The 20,850-nt window shown below is 42.1% G+C and overlaps 1 protein-coding gene and 1 non-coding gene across 2 annotated transcripts; both read right to left on the bottom strand.

Annotated features, from left to right (window-relative positions):
* Positions 1–929: 929 nt before the first annotated feature.
* On the bottom strand, positions 930–19,099 carry LOC139393985 (metal regulatory transcription factor 1-like). Its single transcript, XM_071142113.1, has 10 exons — positions 18,548–19,099; positions 15,069–15,307; positions 11,170–11,301; positions 10,717–10,790; positions 10,281–10,417; positions 9,740–9,817; positions 9,428–9,530; positions 8,682–9,334; positions 8,519–8,585; positions 930–6,557 (listed from the first exon to the last, which is right to left on the bottom strand). Exons 1-10 carry the CDS (start codon positions 19,037–19,039, stop codon positions 6,025–6,027), a joined length of 2,508 nt encoding a protein of 835 aa, XP_070998214.1. The 5' UTR covers positions 19,040–19,099; the 3' UTR covers positions 930–6,024.
* On the bottom strand, positions 7,342–7,394 carry LOC139406225 (U7 small nuclear RNA). Its single transcript, XR_011633949.1, has one exon. It is a non-coding gene; the product is annotated as a U7 small nuclear RNA (small nuclear RNA).
* Positions 19,100–20,850: the final 1,751 nt, after the last annotated feature.

Below are 20,850 nucleotides of genomic sequence, written 5' to 3'. Positions count from 1 at the left end.
CTTAAAGTGAAAGCACACAGCGTTGCTAAACGTTTATAAAATTCCAGTTAAATAAGTATAAACAAGGTCAAAGTGTGCTTTGTAATTTGTATAGCAAGTGGCTGATATTCATCCAAACTAATAACAAAATAGTACATGCCCATTACATCAAATGAACAAGGACAACTTCAGTTGTTTCAACTTGTACAATGCCTCCAATCAATTACTAATTCGTACAACTATATCACGTGTAACTGACAAGTGTACAGGCCAGGGGTTTTCAAGAGAAACAAAAAATTACGTCGGTTCTAGGTAACAGTTTACTACAAAAATACCCGTTTAACTGTAATGTAATTTTCATTGTATATAATATGGTGAGGGCTCCAGCTCCCCAAAATGACGAGACAGACTGTACACACAGGTTGGCAATGGGACTTTAATTTATTCTTCAAAAAGTACCTCTAATTGGAGGTAGTAAACTGAAGGTATCCAGACGCTTCATCTAAATAAAATTAATAACCTTATTTATGGTCAACTACATTTATGTGCTTTACTGAATTATGAGGTTTTACATTCTATTGGTCTCTGGTTAGTAGGGTGACTTAACTTCATTTTATTACCTAAACATAAACTCCTTGTTTTGGTCAGCACAGTTACTTGAAGACCTCCAAGACCAGGTGGGCCTGCGGGGTATTTTAAGGGTATGTTTCTCCATGCTTCAAACTTTGAAAAATGTGTCAACCACCAAACCGAAGTATCTCTCTGAACTCCACAGGAGAAGAACCTTAGCGATGGATCATTCCCTGCTCCGAAGTGACTGATTTTACTCATGGTGGAAATGTGAATCATTTTGTATGTCAATAAAAACTATCATGGATTATCTAATTTTTTTGCTTGGGCAAAAATGGGAGACGCGTTCGATAAGATTTCATTAGTATTATATTGCTCTCAATTCAAAAAGTAATTGCTTTATTATACAATACTACTTCATACAAAACAAGCGTAAGCAAACCAATTTCACATGATACATTCTTTTAAAATAGAAATCCTTCACAACTCCTCACTCTTTGGGTGTTAAAGACATTCCTCTGGATTATTACATTTCCCCCTCATTTTACATATTGAGTGCTCAAATAATCATGTGTACTTAACTATGAACAGAATTCCAAAATAAAAAACTGCTTTTTCAAAACCTCCGACAGTGTTTTGAACCTATGAACTCGCCATTCTAAGCATCTGACCATTGGCTACAAAATAAATCCCCATTTGAGCTGTTATTCGCCTGACAATTTAACCTAAAGGTTAAGTAAAATCTATTCCATAAAGGCTGAACATGACAGACTCAACCCTTGTTTAAACAGCTCTACTGGGGTCAGAACCAAGGTTACGTTTACATTTTAGTAATGTAGTAAACACTCTTATCCAGAGCAATTAGGGTTAAGTGCCTTGCTCATTGGCACAGACAGATTTTTCACCTGGTTGGCTTGGGGTTCGATTCAGCGACCTTTCGATTACTGGCCCAACACTCTTAACCGCTAGGCTACCTGCTGCTCTGGCCACTGCGGAGCTCGTGCGAGGTAAGTAACCTCTGGGATATTCTACTGTACTCAATTTTATCTTTACACAGATCCACAGAGAAGATTGAAATATTGATAGTTTTATAATTTTTGTGCTCCTGCTAGCTAGCAGTATTCACCATAGCCATTTTGGAATGGCAGTCAGCCAATCAGCTAGCTTTTTTTGTTCAATGTGACGTGCCCTTGGTCATCACTAGCTACTACAGACATAGACCCTGCCCTTTCTCTTCCCAAACTGTGATTTAAACCTAATCACACTGCCTACCTTAAATTAAGAAAAGCAAAGTTTTTGTTTTCATGAATTCAGTCATAAACCCCACCTATTTCTTCCATTTCTCGCCCCAAAATGTAATGTTAAACCTAACCTTAACCACAATGCTAATCTTATGCCTTTCCTTACAGTAAGAAAGCTTGTTTTCATGACGTTTTACAATACAGCCAATTTAGACTTTGTGGTTGTGGTAACTAGTGGGTGGGTATCTGCTATTCCACAATGGCTGCTGTGGCTACTGCTAGCTAGCATGAGAATGAAAATGGCAGTTTTTTGGAGTACAGTGGCATATCTCATCCCTGCATTGAGGTGTTTTCCCACCCATATCTTGTGCTGGCTCCAGTGCCTTAATGTAACCATGATTGCATTTTGAGTCTAGTGCAGCTCAGTGTAAACAAGCATAGCAGTAGGGTCAGTATCTTCTAGCAAAGGTAGAACCAGCACTTTCAATTCGAACAATGGGTCTAACAAATCGGGTCCAAATTTGTATCACCCTTACAGATTAACGTAAAGTTAATTGAGATGACTTGAGCAAAAACAGCACATACAGTATGAGAACACAAGAAAATATGATTGTCTTTCACCCAAAACTTTAAAAAAGATGCAGCGTACAACATTTGACACAAATAATTCTTACAACAGAATCATATTGTAGTCATTTTTTCCCGAAGCAAATCCAGTTAGTGTTTAACCAGGTAACTCACATGGGAGGCAAAACAAGTACATGTAAAAAAAAAAGAGACAATTCAATGGAAAGCAATGGGGGTAATAATAAAAAATAAAAAAACATTTCAATGCCCAGGCTCACAGCCCCACCTCAAACATGATGCATCACACATAATAAATTGGACCTTCACATAAAATGGATGATCATGGTGATCAAAATAGGATGCTAAGTTGGTCATACCGCTAAGTTGAATACTGAAAGACTGGTGAGCAAAAATGGTTACGTACATGGAGCTTCGCAAATGAGAAAGTTGAGCCTTCAAAGTTGACATTAGCAAACCTGAATATTGATTTAACAGAATTACTTTGGCCAAGACATTGACGTCAAAGGTTGGTAAGGTTTTTTTTGTTGCATTTTGTACTTTAAGGAAAACTGCAGTCAAATCATTGCATAGATATTTTCTTTAAAAAAGGTATGCATCGAATTGGAGGTGAACATGTTGAGGGCAGTAAGAGGGTGGGTCAGGATTCATATTTACAATACATTTAGTTATTGACCAGCATTGTCAGGGGGAATACCTATACTGAACAAAAATATTAATGCAGCATGTAAAGTGTTGGTCCCATGTTTCATGAAAATAAATAAGATCCAAGAAATGTTCCATACTCCCAAAATGCTTCTCTAATTTTGTGCATACATTTGTTTACATCCCTATTAGTGAGCATTTCTCCTTTGCCAAGAGAATCCATACACCTGACAGGTGTGGCATATCAAGAAGCTGACTAAAAAGCATGCTCATTACACAGGTGCACCTTATGCTGGGCACATAATGCAACAGATGTCAAGTTTTGAGAGAGCACGTAATTGGCATGCTGACTGCAGAAATGGCCACCAGAGCTTTTGCCAGAGAATTGAATGTTCATTTCTCTACCATAAGACACACCCATCGTTTTAGAGAATTTGGCAATACGTCCGATTTCCTTTTCTGAACTAACTCCGTAAAATCTTTCAAAAATGGTTGCGTTAATATTTTTATTTAGTATAAATATTAATAAGAAACAAATTATTTAATATTTGATAATTCACATTCTAGTGGACCCAATTTTAAGTGCTAACTACATTAATCAATATTCCAGGTTATCATCAAGTTTTGGTATCAGTTCAATTTCAAAACAGGAAAAGGGCAAAGCCCATGTTAGTTTACACATTTCTCCTACTCAGGTCTGCCAGACAAAGATTTCCTGCGTACTCTGTTATCCTATGATACATGATGACGCCTAGGTTGAATCTCGGTCACCCTTTACATGCTAAATAATAGAACATGATAGCTGCTGTCAATCAATGCCTGTGAAGTAGCAATTAAAATGTTGATGTAATTCTAATTTCCAACTACAACATTGATGTAGTGATCTGTAGAATAAAGTATTAAGTTGTCTCCAATACAGTACTACAAAAAAATCAAGAGAAACAATTTCAGTCTACAGTATATTTCTGCAGTAACATCTTCACAAAAAAATTACATAAAAATAATAATTGGGATCATTTGATTTGTTGGCACATTTATCTAACAAAATGAAGCATTTCTTTTCAATGTAATTTTGTCCACTTGTAGACAGCTGCTAAAAGGCATTGAACAAGACTAGATAAACAGGAGAACGTAGTCAAGCAGCGTGTCCAAATCAAGCCATAGGCAAAGATTGACAAGACAAGGAGACTGCTCAGTAAGCCACAGCAAGTGAGATATCCTGTAGTAAGGCAAGGTTGCTCTACACATAATATTTGGGCCTTCTCTCCATTTTTTTTGTTTTTTTGTTGTAATCATTGCATTATGTCCCATGTGAAACAATATTGTCATATACTCTAAGTTACTTACACTTGCATTTGAAAATAAATACTATGTTGACTGCACAGTAGCCAGTGGCCCTAAAACTAACCATTATTAGGCTTCATTTTAAATTATTCTGCATAAGATGTGAGAGCATCTGCATGGGGGCAGAATGCAAAGACAAAGGGCAGAGCAGGGGGTATTGTCTTTAGTCTCCAAGGTTCAAGTCTACATATTCAAAATGTATATACAAAACAAATACATTCTTAAACAATCTGAAGGAATAAGTGTTCATATTTTTAAATGTAATGTATTTACACCCTCATCAACACCCTTCAGAAACCCCTTCTGACAGCAGTGGTATTTAAATAGTCATAGTAAAAACGCAGATAACTAGTCATATTAGACGGTGCACAAAGAGGGGAGAGTGCAGCCGAAAAAGGGGGCTACTACAATCGCTGGGAATCCGGGCCTGCTAAAATGTCAAAATGGACAATCTCTTATTAAATAAAGGAAAATCTCAAGCTGTATAAATTAGATATGCCATGATGCCTCCCTGAGTGGGTCATAATTCATAGAGAAACAGTGTCGTGAGGAAGTATTTTCATAATTGATTCATGATTTCATTGTGAAGAGGTTTTGCTGACCAAAACTCAATTTAGGACTTTTGACAACCTTTATATACAATTAATTGCGTTGTGTTGAAACAGCTTTCTGAAACAGACTGAGAGGGGCTCCATAAAACAAAAATCAGTAACAGGGGGGGGGGGGGGACTAAAAAAGAAACCTTGGGCGAAAAGTGGAATAAATTAACAATGATTACAATGATGATGAATAAGCTGTGACTTGATGACAGTCTAAGGTCAGAGATTTAGATTTTTTTCTCTCCAATAAATAAAAAATTATTGACAAATTAAATATTAAGTTATAGGCTTATTACTAATGCATTTACTTCTAAATTATATTTAAAAGGCAAGCAAATTGCGTCACAGGCAATATCTTTTTCAATTAGTAAATATGCCTGTAAAGAAAGACAAAAACAAACAAAGTGAGACAAAAGACAAAACAATGATCTGGACTACACTAGCTAATTTAGATAAAACACTGGAAATTACTCTTCACATTATGGCATTAGCAAGACATTGCTTTTAAGGGAATGGCAACACTAATTCCTTGTAGGAAATATAGTTGATGAAATTCCAATTCACTTCACATGCAGTGCATTCTGGTCAATCACTTACCAACTAAATCATAATAGTTACAGTTAAGAACTATTGTACAGTACATGGATATAGACAATGTTTTGTTGCTCTCAGGAATCAGCTTCACGCCATATTAGAAGCACACAATAGTTCCTCGGGCCTTTCAAATGATCAGTGCTTAGGACCTTGTCTTGTTTGATGGAGAGCCAGCTAATTAAGAACACTTTTCTTGACTGGCATGCATTTAGCTGCTTTTTCAAAATAAGCCCCCTCATTAAGTTTCACTTACAGTTCTTGAAAAGCGGATGCGTAGTGGGTAAATCGGCTAGTACGGCTGCGTCCTGATTCTATATCCTCTCCTAATGTGTGCATATGCACACTCCCTTTAATTTAACAATGGTAGAAACTCCCTCTGCCCAACGCTTACACAAAAATGCTTTTAAATCCATGACTGGGAGTATGCAAGAGAAGAGTGGAGAATAGGGACGAAGCCTGAGTGTCCACTAGGGGTTGGTGGTGGTGCTAGTGCCAGCGGTGACCAGAGTGAAGTCATCATTGCTGGTCACCAGTAGCAGAGCCTCGATGTTGGCCGTGCTCTCGGGGCTCTGCAGGGACAGGAATTCCGACACGGATGGTTTGGCCACCATGGACGTGATAGGAGGGGGGTTGGTGGTCGCCGTGGCCACCCCTGGGGGGAACGTCTGTACAGATGTCGAGGGGCTACCCGGTCCTAGTACCGCTCCTGTTTGGGGAAGAGGGGACTCGTTCACTTCCGAGGTGAGCGGTGGGAGGCAGCACAGGGGGGAAGAGGGTGCCGGGGGGAGTACGGGGGGAAAGGGCAGTGCCACGGGAGCGGAGGGTGGTAGAGGAGCGGGGAGGACTGTGGGCTGTTGTTGTGGTGCTGCCGAGGCGTTGCTGCTCTTGTTCGAGAGCTTGTCTTTAGAAGAGTCCCTGCAGGCACACTGGCACTGGCAGGACTCCTCCTGTTTGATGATGATGACAGGCAGGCTGAGGCCGATCTGCTGGACAGAGTTGCCTGTAACACATTACAAAACAAGGGTTGCATTTCATTAGGCACGAAACAGAAGAAAACGGTCCAAAACCCAGTGAACTCTTCAATAAGAAACGCCCGTTTTCGTTTTCTTTTGTACAACACTTTGAAATACAATGTACCCTAATGAACACAAACAGGAGCAATAGCATAACTACAGACCAAGCCAGCTGTCCAATAATTACATCCAATCCTTTGTAATTCAAATTTCATTCAAATGCTACTAGGGGACATCAAATGAATTTGTGCCATGTAAATACATTCAACATGGATGACTTTTCTAAATGACGGACGAGTTTTCTTTTTAAATATCCTGATTCATTAAACATTGGTAGGCTACCCCACATGAAAAAAATACTACAGTACTTACTATATAATTCTGTAGTATACTTAAGCAATAAAGCCAGAGGAGGTGTGGTATATGGCCAAGAAACCACGGCTAAGGGCTGTTATTATGCATGATGCAACGTGGAGTGCCTGGACACAGCCCTTAGCCGTGGTATATTGGCCATATACCACAAACCTCCGAGGTGCCTTATTGCTATTATAAACTGGTTACCAACATTATTAGAACAGTAAAAATAAACGTGTTGTCATAGCCGTGGTATACAGTCTGAAATACCACGGCTTTCTGCCAAATCAGTTTATAATATGGTATACATACTATAGTATTTACTGTAATGTTTTTGCTGAATTTATTGTAGTATTCACTGTAGTGTTTTTTTTGTAGTGCGAACATGATTAGTATACTGTAGTATTTACATAAAGTGGGAGCTTTCTCCTTGAGGAAACCTACTGGACAAATACTAAAAGAGCACATTTTCCATAACCTGTAGGTGGGTAGGACCATGGTCTGAACAAATAGTTCAGAGCTTCTACTCTTTTCTGAAACCTGAAGGGAACACAATATTTGTAGGTTTCTCTATAGTTAAAAACTAGTGTTTTTGCTCCCGGGTGGCGCAGTGGTTAAGGGCGCTGTACTGCAGCGCCAGCTGTGCCATCAGAGTCCCTGGGTTCGCGCCCAGGCTCTGTCGTAACCGGCCGCGACCGGGAGGTCCGTGGGGCGACGCACAATTGGCCTAGCGTCGTCCGGGTTAGGGAGGGATTGGTCGGTAGGGATCTCCTTGTCTCATCGCGCACCAGCAACTCCTGTGGCGGGCCGGGCGCAGTGCGCGCTAGCCAAGGTTGCCAGGTGCACGGTGTAGCCTCCGACACATTGGTGCGGCTGGCTTCCGGGTTGGAGGCGCGCTGTGTTAAGAAGCAGTACGGCTGGTTGGGTTGTGTATCGGAGGACGCATGACATTCAGCCTTCGTCTCTCCCGAGCCCGTACGGGAGTTGTAGCAATGAGACAAGATACAACAATTGGATACCACGAAATTGGGGAGAAAAAGGGGTAAAATTCAAAAAAATATATAAATAAAAAACTAGTGTTTTTGCAGACATTACTGTAGTATTTACTATAGTGTTTTACCATATACTACAAAATGATAGTGACATTATGACATTATTTTTATTTCTACTTTGCCCATTCTTCCACTGCAAATCTACCATTCCAGTGTTTTACTTGCTATATTGTATTTACTTTTTTGCCTTTACCTCCCTTATCTCACCTCATTTGCTCACATCGTATATAGACTTGTTTCTACTGTATTATTGACTGTATGTTTGTTTTACTCCATGTGTAACTCTGTGTCGTTGTATGTGTCGAACTGCTTTGCATTATCTTGGCCAGGTCGCAATTGTAAATGAGAACTTGTTCTCAACTTGCCTACCTGGTTAAATAAAGGTGAAATAAAAAAAATAGTGAGTACTGTATATGATCAAGGGATACACGGAGGTGTGTAGTATATTATTCTACAGTATACTATAGTATTTATTCATGTGCGTCAGTGCAGCATTATTGCTGTTAATAATCACACTGGTAAAAGTAGGGGACAAATCTCACCTGAATTGCCTCCTACTGGTATGGCTGTGGTAAAGAAGACCTTCTCCACTTTTGGACCTCCGTGTGGCTGGAAACAAACAACATTGATGTCCACACAAATGCATCAGCACCCAACCAAACTATCAATTCAATGTTAACCGGCATGTCAAACCGGCACTCTTACCGCTTGCTCTGGGTTCTGTTGGCTGTTGGCAGCGGTGTTAAGGATCCACTGCAGGTTCTGGTCGGACATTACGATGCTGGGCTGCAGCAGGCTCTGGGTGTGGCTGTGACTTCGGGCGATGGTGGGGGCAGAGGCTGGGGGCGCCAGGGCAGGGTTGGTGTTGCTGGCCAAAGGCACGGTGTGTGTGTGAGCCACGGCCGGCAGCGGCACAGTCTCTGTGGGGTTGGCAGCAACTACAGTGCCCAGAGCCGCGTTGGCGAGGGCTGGGCCTGGCACCAATCCTGGAGCAGCAGAGGGCACTATTGGAGTGGTCTGGACGGGCAGCGCCACGTTGGGGGCAGGCATATCTGGTGTCTGCATGGCAGTGGGTAAGGGTACGAAGGTGGCAAGGGGCTGGGTGGAGCTGATTGCGGTAACATTACTAATGGTGGCAGGAGATGCTGGCGGTTGGGAAGAGGGGGTTTGGCTAAGAGGGAGCTGGGAGGAAGCCTCCAGGACAGTGGTGGAGGTGGTGTCGGAGTGAGGGTGATAGTGTGGGTGGGAACAGGACGATGAGGAGGAAGGGACAAGGGAGAATGAGAAGGAGATGGGGGTGGATCCATCGCCCATGGTGGACTGACCAGTCTCCTGGCCAAAAGCTTCGACAAGGCTCTCTGAAAAATATTAACAAATACAAAATACAAAAGTTAGCCTGAAAATGCACTGAAAACCCGAGTTACAGTTTATAGATTGTGATGGGTACTTGCCGTGAGGATGTGCATCGTCTTGACTGACACTGTTCTCCGGACTCTGGAACATGAGCTCGAAGATCCTCACGGGGGTAACATTGTTCAAGTCCAAGTTCTGAGACTGTAACACAGATGTAACAAAGCATTACACGATAATACATGTCTGTCTTACAATAAGTCTTTATTGATCCTTTATGCAGAAACAAAATAAATATGGTTGTTTTTGCTGTCATGGTAACCCACCACAAAATAAATTATTCATACATGGACAAAAGCAGAAAGACCTATAAAGTCAAATAAGGTCTGATGAAATAGTGCGCGCACACTCACATTGTGGATGTTTTCTCTGAGCTCAGAGTCAGTCGAGATGAGGCTCAAGTCACTGAGGCACAGTGAATGATTTGCATCCTGTAATTAGAGAGGAATAGGCCCAAATTACATTTTCCACTGCCTAGAAACATTAACAGAACGAGATATTGGAGAAGCCAAGAAGCCTTCCTTTATTGAGCAAAAGCCGTCTAAAGTCATAAAGATGCATTAGGATAGAATGTGGATCATAAAAACACTCAAAACAGACTGTACTGATAGCAGGCACAATGTTGTAGGTACAAATAAATGAGTTTACCCATGAAAAAAAACCTGGATATCTTAAAATGACTTCGCAGGCTAATCCATGTTAATAATAGTAACAATACACTCTATTCAGCCACTTTTATCAAACAGTAGGTTCATATTTTTTTTTTTTTTTTAATTGGTGGCCCGTAGAGGGAATCAAACCCACGGCTATGACATTGCTAGCGCCATGCCCTTACCAAAAATGAGCCACACATGATCTGTCTGAAATAGATGCTTTGATTTATGTATGGCTCACCTCGGACAGGGGGTGAGTGAGGGTGACACTGAAGGGCTGGCCCTTGTCCCCATGGCCCCTGACGTGACTCTTCAAACTGTACTGGCTGCTGAATGCTTTCTCACAGCCGTTGCTGGGACAGTTGAAAGGCTTCTCCCCTAAGGGAAGGAAGGATGGAGGGGGGAAGGGCGGGGGGAGCGAGACGAGAGAGAAGGGAGGAAGGAAGAGGGTCACCTTCACCGTATGCCAAGGGAAATTACTATCAAAAAGTAATGTTAAAAAAGTAATGTTAAATCAAACGCTATCATTTCCTAATATAAAATATTGGGAAATGTTGAGATATTGAGCGCTACTCTCTGTCTCTGAGGTGTGGAATGTGGATTAATGATTGGTTGACTGTCATTCTGAGATTTGACTGAGAATTTATTTTCCAAACAGAAGAAGTAGTGAAGCGTACCTGTGTGTGTCCGCACGTGCGTCTTTAGGTGATGGCTGGCAGCAAACGCCTTGCCGCAACCATCATGGTCACACCTAGAGGGAAGATCACACAAATGATTGGTCAATGTTAGCCAAACAGCAACAGAGAAAAACATGTGGAGATTAAGCTGACGAAGAATAACTTAAAGCCGGTGCATAAAAATGTTGGTGTGCCGCAAACAGTGTCATGCCCCTCACCGTTCTTCCAATACAAAACCATATATCTAACTAATCAGAACAGATGAAAGATATAATTCCCTCAATGTGCATTTTTCCCACATTTGTTTATATGCATAGAAGATCTCATATCAAGAAAAAGGCATCCTCATTCAAACATGACCAGATAATGTCCTTGCTTTATATCCAAGGCAGCGGTCTTCCTCCCCTTGTGAAACATGAACAACAGTGGGTGCGTGGAGTCGGGAGAACTCACCGGAATGGTTTCTCCCCTGTATGAGTGCGAATGTGCTTCCTCAGGTCACTGAGTGTTGTAAAGTACTTTGTGCATCCCTCCGATTCGCAGTTGAACGTCTTCCCTGTGTGCAGTCTCTGGTGCGCTTTCAGTCTGCCGAGAGGAGATAATTACAATCAACCACAGGGGAAGATTTAAAAAGGAGCCACGTGTAACGTTTGGGGGATAAATTCAATTTCCTTGTCGTTTTTGAAGAGCATGTCTTAGAGATAGCTTATCATGTCATAATCCCCCCCCCCCCCCCAAAAAAGTTGCATGGACGTGAAGTTGTGTACTATTGTTTATGTTTTCAACCAGAAGGCGAGGTCAGTATAGGTGCATCAAAGCTGGGACCGAGAGACTGAAAAACAGCTTCTATCTCAAGGCCATCAGACTGTTAAACAGCCACCACTAACATTGAGTGGCTGCTGCCAACACACTGACTCAACTCCAGCCACTTTAATAATGGGAATTGATGTAAAATATATCACTAGCCACTTTAAACAATGCTACCTAATATAATGTTTACATACCCTACATTATTTATCTCATATGTATACGTATATACTGTACTCTATATCATCTACTGCATCTTTATGTAATACATGTATCACTAGCCACTTTAACTATGCCACTTTGTTTACATACTCATCTCATATGTATATACTGCACTCGATACCATCTACTGTATATTGCCTATGCCGCTCTGTACCATCACTCATTCATATATCTTTATGTACATATTCTTTATCCCCTTACACTTGTGTCTATAAAGTAGTAGTTTTGGAATTGTTAGCTAGATTACTTGTTGGTTATTACTGCATTGTCGGAACTAGAAGCACACGCTTGATTTGATTTGAACCTCAGTGAACGAGAGCCAATCGAGAAGCAGGAAGCAGTGGTCCGGACCGGATAGTTACAGTATAAAATCAAAAACTTAAGGGTAAAAAAATGGTGCGCTCCTCTCATCGAATTTTCTTCCTTTACTAGAAATATAATAATTGACATTTAAAATGGTAGGCCTACTTCCAAGTGGAAACGTTGATATTGAGCTGCTGAAAATGTTCTCACCGTCTTGAATTATATAAACATTCCAAAAACATTAGAACACAGCAGACTTAACGTGCAAACACTTGGGCCTGGAAGATTAGGTAGCACTCCAGAGAAAGAGACCAAATTGGAAAATAACAACCTAATCTTGCCTTAAAAACTTTAAGGACACAATCCAGGGTCATGTTGATTTGGAGAAGCAATGGAAAACCAAAATTAGGGGGAAACTACACATTGGTTTGGCTGTGCTGATGAATGGACCCTGACATGGGAGTCGATGGTGGCACGCTTCCACTACCGCCTGTCTCAGTGGCCTTCGGTTCAATGTCAACACTGGAGCCACTGGCTGACTAGCCTACTACTGGCCTGGCTGAGGACCTCCATTTATAATGCCTTCATTGAGTGCGAAACCGAAGAAGCTAAATGCAGCAGACACTACAAAATCAAGAACTCAGTCAAATTAGAAAACTAAATTGGGAGATGAAACGAAGTCCATATCACTGTAAGGTCTACCTACACCTGTTGTATTCAGCTCATGTGACTAATAAAATTGGACTTTGATTTGATATTAGGCTAGAACACCAAACAATGCATAAAAGCACTGTTCAGTACTTGGACTGACAAAACACTTGGGCCTACATACAAACTGTGCTGTAGATAAGAAAAGCAAGTACATCCTCTTTTTTTTGATACATCCTTATTTATGCAATCTCAGACTGAATGAAGAAAGAAATGAAGTAATTGACAGTTATGGACGAAGACCGTCATAAAAATAGACCATTTTATTTTGTGGAACTAACAGCTGACTGAAGATGGGAAAAGTTTTGCTATTAGAACAGTTATTACCGTGACATCGATTAATTAGTTGACCAATAACAGTCAACCAAAACACCATGAGTGTCACAGCCCTAAGCCTACACATTGTTTGCTAATCTACTATGGAAGAATACCTCTGAATGGGTGTAGGCAGGGGATAAAATCCAACACCTGCCACATGCAGGTAGATTTAGATTGGCAGGTAAGAATGTCTATTTCACCAACAACTTGCACGGCTCTACAGTGAGAGCGTTACATTCGTAAATAAAAATTGTCAAAAGTCAAGTATGCTGCAGTAGCGTTTCCAAATGATTTGTGCTGTTTTAATCCAATATCCCACCTTGTGTAGCAACACTGCCTGGCAGGGGAGCTGTGCGCACTGAGTGAAGCACTGATAGATTCATTTTTGGTGGCGCTGCAAACACACGGCCAGCCCGCTCATTAGGCGTCCGTTTATGGCGGCAGATTGACGAGGGCGGGCATTTTCTGAGCCAAACTGGCCAAGATGCACCTCCAACAACTACACAGAAAACCAAACTTATTTCTGCCCAAAAATAATGACAATTTCTCTCAACCAGTGGCATATTGGCTTTTTAGGTGAGCGCTGATGCCGCCTTTTGATAAGCAGTGGCCACTTTTTGAAGGCAAGGGCGCAAAATATTTTGCCTGTTCATTCCCAACACGCCGCCTATGTTTGGTTCAGATTTTGTAAGGTCTAAACCAGCCTTGACTTGGGCCCAAACATAGACATCTATAAATGACTTATTTTCAACTTTCAATCAAAACCCCCAAAATTGCCTGATTTCAACATCCAGAAAATATGTATATTTTCACATTTCATTCAGAACCTAATTTGAACGTCTCTTCAATGTCTGAAAAATAGTTTTTTTTAAAAACACGATTTTGCTTACTGGGACGGGGACGGGGGGTAAAAATGGAAAATGTGTCTAATTTAGTCTTTGTCCTCGTGTTTATTGGCTATTTACATTGTTTTGCTCACAAGCTCGGTTGTTTTTCAACATTAGTTGAGTCTGCTGCTTCAACTGATACAGACGAGACACCCTAGTCTGATCCCAAATCACAGACACACGTGTGACACGACTCAAGTGGCCCCATTACCACGGTAAACCTTCCACCCTTAAAAGAGGCTGCTGAACATTTTGGATAAAATAATGAAATTGAGTAATATACCACATTACTTCTAATACATTTCTTGTTTAAGAAAATTAACAAGCATGGTCATCTGTTGTTTTGTGTTTTTTGTCTTATGGTAAAGAATCTGAGTGGCTGTGGATGATGGACCAAAAAATACATTTTAGGCTATCTAGGCTAGATATGTCACTTTACGTATTTTTTTATATTGTATCTATTATCTTAGTTATTATCTATTTTACATGTCCTTTATTACCCGTTACCTTTGATCTATTATCTATCCATCTTTAGTATAGGCCTACATATACAGGTAACTGCCAAAATAAAGGAAACACTTGAGTAAATGAGGGAAACAAAGTATACTGAAAGCAAGTGCTTCCACACAGGTGTGGTTCCTGAGTTAATTAAGCAATTAAAATCCCATCATGCTTAGGGCCATAAATAAAAATGCCCAGTTGCCCATTATTTTGGCTACCATGACTACAATAAGAGATCTCAGTAACTTTGAAAGAGCTTAAAGGGTGTGTGTTTGTGTCTCAGTTACCAGCTCTCAACCCAATTGAACACATATGATAGATTCTGGAGCGGCGCCTGAGACAGTTTTCCATCACCATCAACAAAACACCAAATGGTGGAATTTCTGGTGGAAGAATGCTGTTGCATTCCTCCAATAGAGTTCCAGACACTTGTAGAATCTATGCCAAGGTGCACTGACGCTGTTATGGCGGCTCATGGTTGCCCAACACCCTATTAAGACACTTTATGTTGGCAGTTACCTGTAGATAGATAGCCATCCGATTAGTCAGCATGTCTGGGAATATTTCGACATGCAGCTGGTAAACTTTGTGTTAGTCGTGCCTCACCTGTACAGAGTGTTGAAGGCCTTCTCGCAGCCCTGCACGTCGCACTCAAAGGGCTTCTCCTTGGTGTGAACACGCACGTGGATCTTCAGGCTGTAGGAGGTGAGGAAGGCCTTGCCGCAGCCCAACTGGTTGCACACAAACGTGTACTCGCCCCGGTGGGTCTTCTGGTGTGTGCGCAGGTTGCCCGCCGTGCTGTAGGTCCGTGTGCAGCCCTCAAACATACACTGGTACCGCTTCACCTGAGTGACAAACAAGACGACAATTACTTTTTCTTAATGAATCTTTCCTTGATTCTTTGCGACATCTCTCCTCGCCTCTCAAAATACTTTGGATAATAAGGACTGGGGGGGGGGGGGGGGGACCTTGGACCAACTCCTCCTCCAACATGGTTGAGAAGGAGGCGAGGCGATAGGATGAGAGCCAGAGTGAGAAACAAACGGGTATGTTTACACAGGCAACAATGACATGGTGCATGAGCGGGTAAGCGCACATGACATCAGTGACTTGACCCCCCCCCCCATCCATTTCCATCGGACTGATTTTGCTGTGCACCGTGTTTCAACTCAGCAGTCTCTGCATTCAGCGGCCGTGGCAGTCCGTCTGTCTTATGGCTCTGTTCTGCTCTCACACAAAAGGCCCCGGGGAGAGAATAAAGCCGGCTCCTTTACCCTCCTTTGTATACCCATAGAACACACTAGCCTACATTGTCATTACACAAAGCCTTCCCATCCAAGCTTTATCCCCCCCCCCCCCACACACACAAAAAAAATCTATTTTCAGAGATAGCATTATACCCCATAACTTAATTCCTTGATCCTGTTGTGGACTAGGGGTCAAAATAAAATAAAAACGCTTTGTTACGCAAATTTCAAGAGAAAGTCAACCAGCCCTGACCTCGTAAAAACAACACTCTTTTCCCTTAATAAATAGTCAACAGCTTACATCCCCTTACGTAACTCCTGGATAGCCACATTGCACACAGAGAGGCCCTACTAGACAATAGTGAGGCAGCCTGTCCAATTCAAGTTTAAATGTTTTTTTTTTTTTTTTTTTTTTTTTTTTTTGGAGCTAGCGGTCCAAAAGGATGGATTCCAGCCATGACAACTGGTCCACTAGCAGTCTCCACATGACACTACAAATCACTGGAGCCTAACAGAAACGCAGCGGGAGATGGCTAAGACAACTGTTGGCCTATATTTAAGGAGGAGATAGAAGGAGAACCCCCAGCCGGAGGTCATATTCATCAGGGACCAAACGGAATAAAACTGACTGAAATACGGAAGGATTACCTGAACTTGTCCGTTGGAAAACGTTTTGCTACATTGTGCACTAATGAATACAACCCAGCATAACCCGTCCCTTGGCGATACTAGGCCTAATGACTGACAAACCTGAATGAATAGCACAACCAATGTCATGTGCACAAGTACAGTGAAATGCTTTATTGCAAGCTCTAAACCCAACAATGCAGTAATCAATATCAATGTTGTAAAAATAACATAAGGTAGAGCAAAAACACAAGAAATAGAACATGAGAAAGTAAGAAGCTATATACAGGATCAGTTCCAATACCATATTCACAATCTGCAGGGGGTGTACTCGAGTGATAGAGGTAGATATGTGTAAGGTGACTAGAATCAGGACATATGATAAACAGAGTAGTAGCAGCGTATATGATGAATGTGTGCATGTGTGTAGAGTCAGAATAAATGTGTGCATGTTGTGTGTGTGTGAGCAAATTAAGTGAGTGTGTGTGTGTGCATGAGTGTGTAAGGTCTTGTGAATGTGCATAAAGAGTGCAATTATATCTATATTTTTTCTAACACAAGAGCGAAGGAAGGGAAGTAAGAAGCATGAACATGCACCCCACACAGTGAGGAGCCTGGCTGCAGTGCTGCTACAGCGTATCAGCTGTACTGTATTGTTATTCAACCCCCACAGCTTCACGACTGACTCCCCCACTTCTGCAGCGTCACTTCAAATCACACAGGTTAACTAGATTGGCATGCCATCGCCTCCCACATGCACAGCGGGGAAAGAGCTCTCCAGTAGTAGGCTACACAGAGTGTCTAATGGAACTAGATGCTGCAAAGCCTACTGAAATGGTATGTAAGAATGCTGAAAAGCCTACTGAAATGGTATGTAAGAATGCTGCAAGGCCTACTGAAATGGTATGTAAGAATTCTGCAAGGCCTACTCAAATGGTATGCTAAGAACTGCTTTGTGTTGCATTGAGACATTTAGAACACCTAGGCTTGAGAAACATTGAAAATAACATCTGCAATGTTTGGCATCCACATCTGCAATTATGACAAAAGTCAAAAGGAAATGAGGAGGACACACATTTTGGCGAAGGAACATGAACGTATGCCAAATCATGAGTTGGGAGAGGAACAATAGTTTGGGGTGATTGCATCTTTGGCTCAGAGTCTGTAGAGGAGATTTCATAAATCCAATTGTAAGTAAGCAAAATACATTTTCTCTCCCTCAATGACATCATGCAAGTAGCTAGGCTAGGAGGGGGAGGAGTGGTCTGGCTCCAGCAGAGCACTCAACACAAAGACAGCACAAGGACCCTAATGGCACTGGCCAACATGGTGACAAAGGGGGACCCTGGTAACGAACAGGAACTTTGTTGCATTGAGGGTGCAATATTTGGCCGGGCCTCATAGTGATTGGTTAGGAGTAGTGTTGAACTGACCACTGGTGCGACCCTGAGCTAGCCTGTTGTTATGGTTCTGCTTTGCATTTTAGGAAGAAATAGCCTAGAGGTGCAACCATCCAACAAGCTCCATTGTACTCTTTTGCAGACCAGCGTGCCTTACACAATGATTAAGAGCTAGCCGTAAATTCTGAAGCCACGAGACCATAAAGTACAACACAAATAATGACACTGCACAAGCTTCAGATGAGTCATTTACTATGTGTGCTGTACTGTACACAGCAGAGGAGGGGTTAAACATTTCTCATATAAAACTATACAGTGGTGGAAAAAGGACCAATTGTCATACTCAAGTCGTCAAAAATATAAATAGTAACGTACAGATACCAAAAAAACGACTTAAGCAGTACTTAAAATATTTTTTACTTAAGGAGTTTACACCACTGAAACCATGTGGCAGCAGAAAGGTCTTGAGGAGAACGTAGCTCACTAGGCAAATCAAAGCATTTCGTTCACCCAGTGAATTTACTCTCCCTGCTCACCCCTCACGTTGCTCCCTTTCAACATGGGTCTCTATTATTTTTACTTAACACAACACACTAGGCTAATTGTGTGTTGAGATCAAGTACATTTAAATCAGGCAGTGCAAAATCCCTGATCTACAAACCACCTTGCATTTCGAATGACTACTCATTATGTGATCAAGATTAGTGATTCTGCGCCTTGCCCAAACTGATCCCCTCAAACACACTGTATGACCTCCACACAGCGTCACATAACGCATTTCAGCGGGGAGGGGGCACGTAAGCCAACATACCTCTCTTTGCTTGGTCTCCGGACACTCAGAGTGCAGGGTGAGGGTGGCCCCCTCGATGTTGCGTGGCATGGCCATGGACCCCGGGTTGATGATGAACTGGATCTGGTCGGGCGAGATGGTGTGATGCACGTATCCCTGCGACATGCCGTCCTGGTCGCCCATGAAGGTCATAGAGCCTTCCTCATCTTCCTCCTCCTCCTCCTCATCAACCAGGAAAGTGCCCCCATCGTCGTGGTCCCCCCCGACGCAGTGTCCATGGTCCTCCTCTCCCTCCTCGTCCAGCCGGATGGGGTCCTGCTCGATGAGCACCGTAGTGCGGTCGTAGACGCGGGAGCCCGAGGGTGCCGACATCAGGTCGTCGTCATCTTTGTCGTCGTCGTCGTAGTGCGCCATCTTGTCTTCATCGTTGTCCTCTTTGTCATCGCGCTCAAGGTGGTCCACCTCCACCTGCAAAAACATGGAGGCCTCGGTGCGAGGGCCACGCTCGCTCATGGTCCCGGCTGGGCTGGCCTCCTCTGGTGGGTGAGTGTGCACAGAGGATGGCGTGCTTACTTGTTCCTGCACAGAGGAGGATAGACAGGAAAGTGTGAGGGTGGTGGCTATTAGAAGTTGTGCTGTGCCCCTTCAAAATCAAAGTGTTCATTTTAAATGCAGGGCTCTGAGTGCTGACCTACCTCGTTCTGAATTTCAAAACAATTCTGTTAACAAAAACAATCTCTTTGCTTGCTACATCTAGAGCCATTGAAGTAAAGAATATAACAAATTATGATTCCTTGCAATGAAAGTAGCTAGAGCCTAGCTTCAGTCAGTGACCTGGGCTAACGCAGTAGCTATTTGGCCAAAAGGGGAAGGCCTACGTGACTCCAAATAAAATACTGTAAACAGGAAATTTGAGGGGAAAAACAAAAAGGCTTTGACACTTGAGGATAATTTTTCCACCTTCCAAGAGCAGAATATAGATACTTGGAAAGTTATTTGGTTGAGTATTGCAAAAGGTAGGTAAGGTGGGACAATGCAGAGCAGCTATTTTTATGCCAAAGACAAGCATGGAACACTTGCTCTAGAAGCAAACACCTAACTGTTGAGAATGCAGCTAGAGAAGATACCTGAACAGTTCTCTGGCAGTACCAGTTAAAAACCACCAAATCTATAGCCTAAAGTGTGGTTACTAAAGTGGTATAGTGTAGGCTACTCGTCATCTTCAAACATGCCATGCATAGCACCATAAACACTTGTCTAAAAGGTGGACCAGTTATACCTATTCCCTAATGCTGGAATGAAATGATAAAACTCATCTATTCTCTACGATGCATTGGAATAATGTCTTGATGTAGCTATAAATGGAATTTGTTGTATGAATTAGCCTGAGTATGACTGTTATATGGGTAGATTTGAACCATTTCCAATGAGGAGCCAGCTCAACTGCAGAAGGCTACTAATTTGAGTAGAAAATGTGTCAGTGTCAATGGACCTCTATACCAGGCGGTGTCAGAGGAAGGCCCTAAAAATTGTCAAAGACTCCAGCCACCCAAGTCACAGACTGCTCTTTCTGCTACCGCACGAGAAGCTGGACCAAAGAACAAAGTCTGGAACCAAAAAGACCCTGAACAGCTTCTACCCATAATCTATAAGACCACTAAATACTGTAGTTAAATATTTTACCAAATAGCTACCCAGAGTATTTGTATTGACCGTTTTTACACTATTTTGACTAATTCCATACGCTGCTGATACCGTTTATGATCTCTCCTGTTGCCTAGTCACTTTATTCCTACCTACACACTCACTTTTTGTTTAATTTCTACCTATATTATCAGTTAAGAACAAATTCTTATTTACAATGATGGCCTACCACAGCCAAAGCCGGGCCAATTGTACGCTGCTCTATGGGACTCCCAATCACGGCCAGATGTTATTCAGCCTGGATTCGAACCAGGGACTGCAGTGATGCCTCTTGCACTGAGATACAGTGCCTTAGACTGCTCATCAGCCCATATATACATAGGGAGCCTATATGTACACGGCCTCGGTACTGGTACCCTGTGTATATAGCCAAGTTACTCATTGTGGACTTATTCCTAGTGTTATTGTTCTATTTTTTCTTCTCTGCATTGTTGGGAAGGGTCGTAAGTAAGCATTTCACAGTTAGTCTGCCTGTTGCTTACAAAGCATGTGACAAATAACATTTGATTTGGTTTCATTTGAATGTTCTGTATGTTCCTAGGCACTAACCATCTCGCCACCCATGGAGTTCTAGAACTTCCTGATTTCGTTTGACAGCACAGTGGTGCCGGCCAAAGTTG

The sequence above is a fragment of the Oncorhynchus clarkii genome, chromosome 3 (assembly GCF_045791955.1).
Source record: "Oncorhynchus clarkii lewisi isolate Uvic-CL-2024 chromosome 3, UVic_Ocla_1.0, whole genome shotgun sequence".
NCBI lineage: Eukaryota > Metazoa > Chordata > Actinopteri > Salmoniformes > Salmonidae > Oncorhynchus > Oncorhynchus clarkii.
The sequence above is the reverse complement of the archived record's forward strand: the minus strand, read 5'-3'. Positions and strand labels throughout refer to the sequence as shown.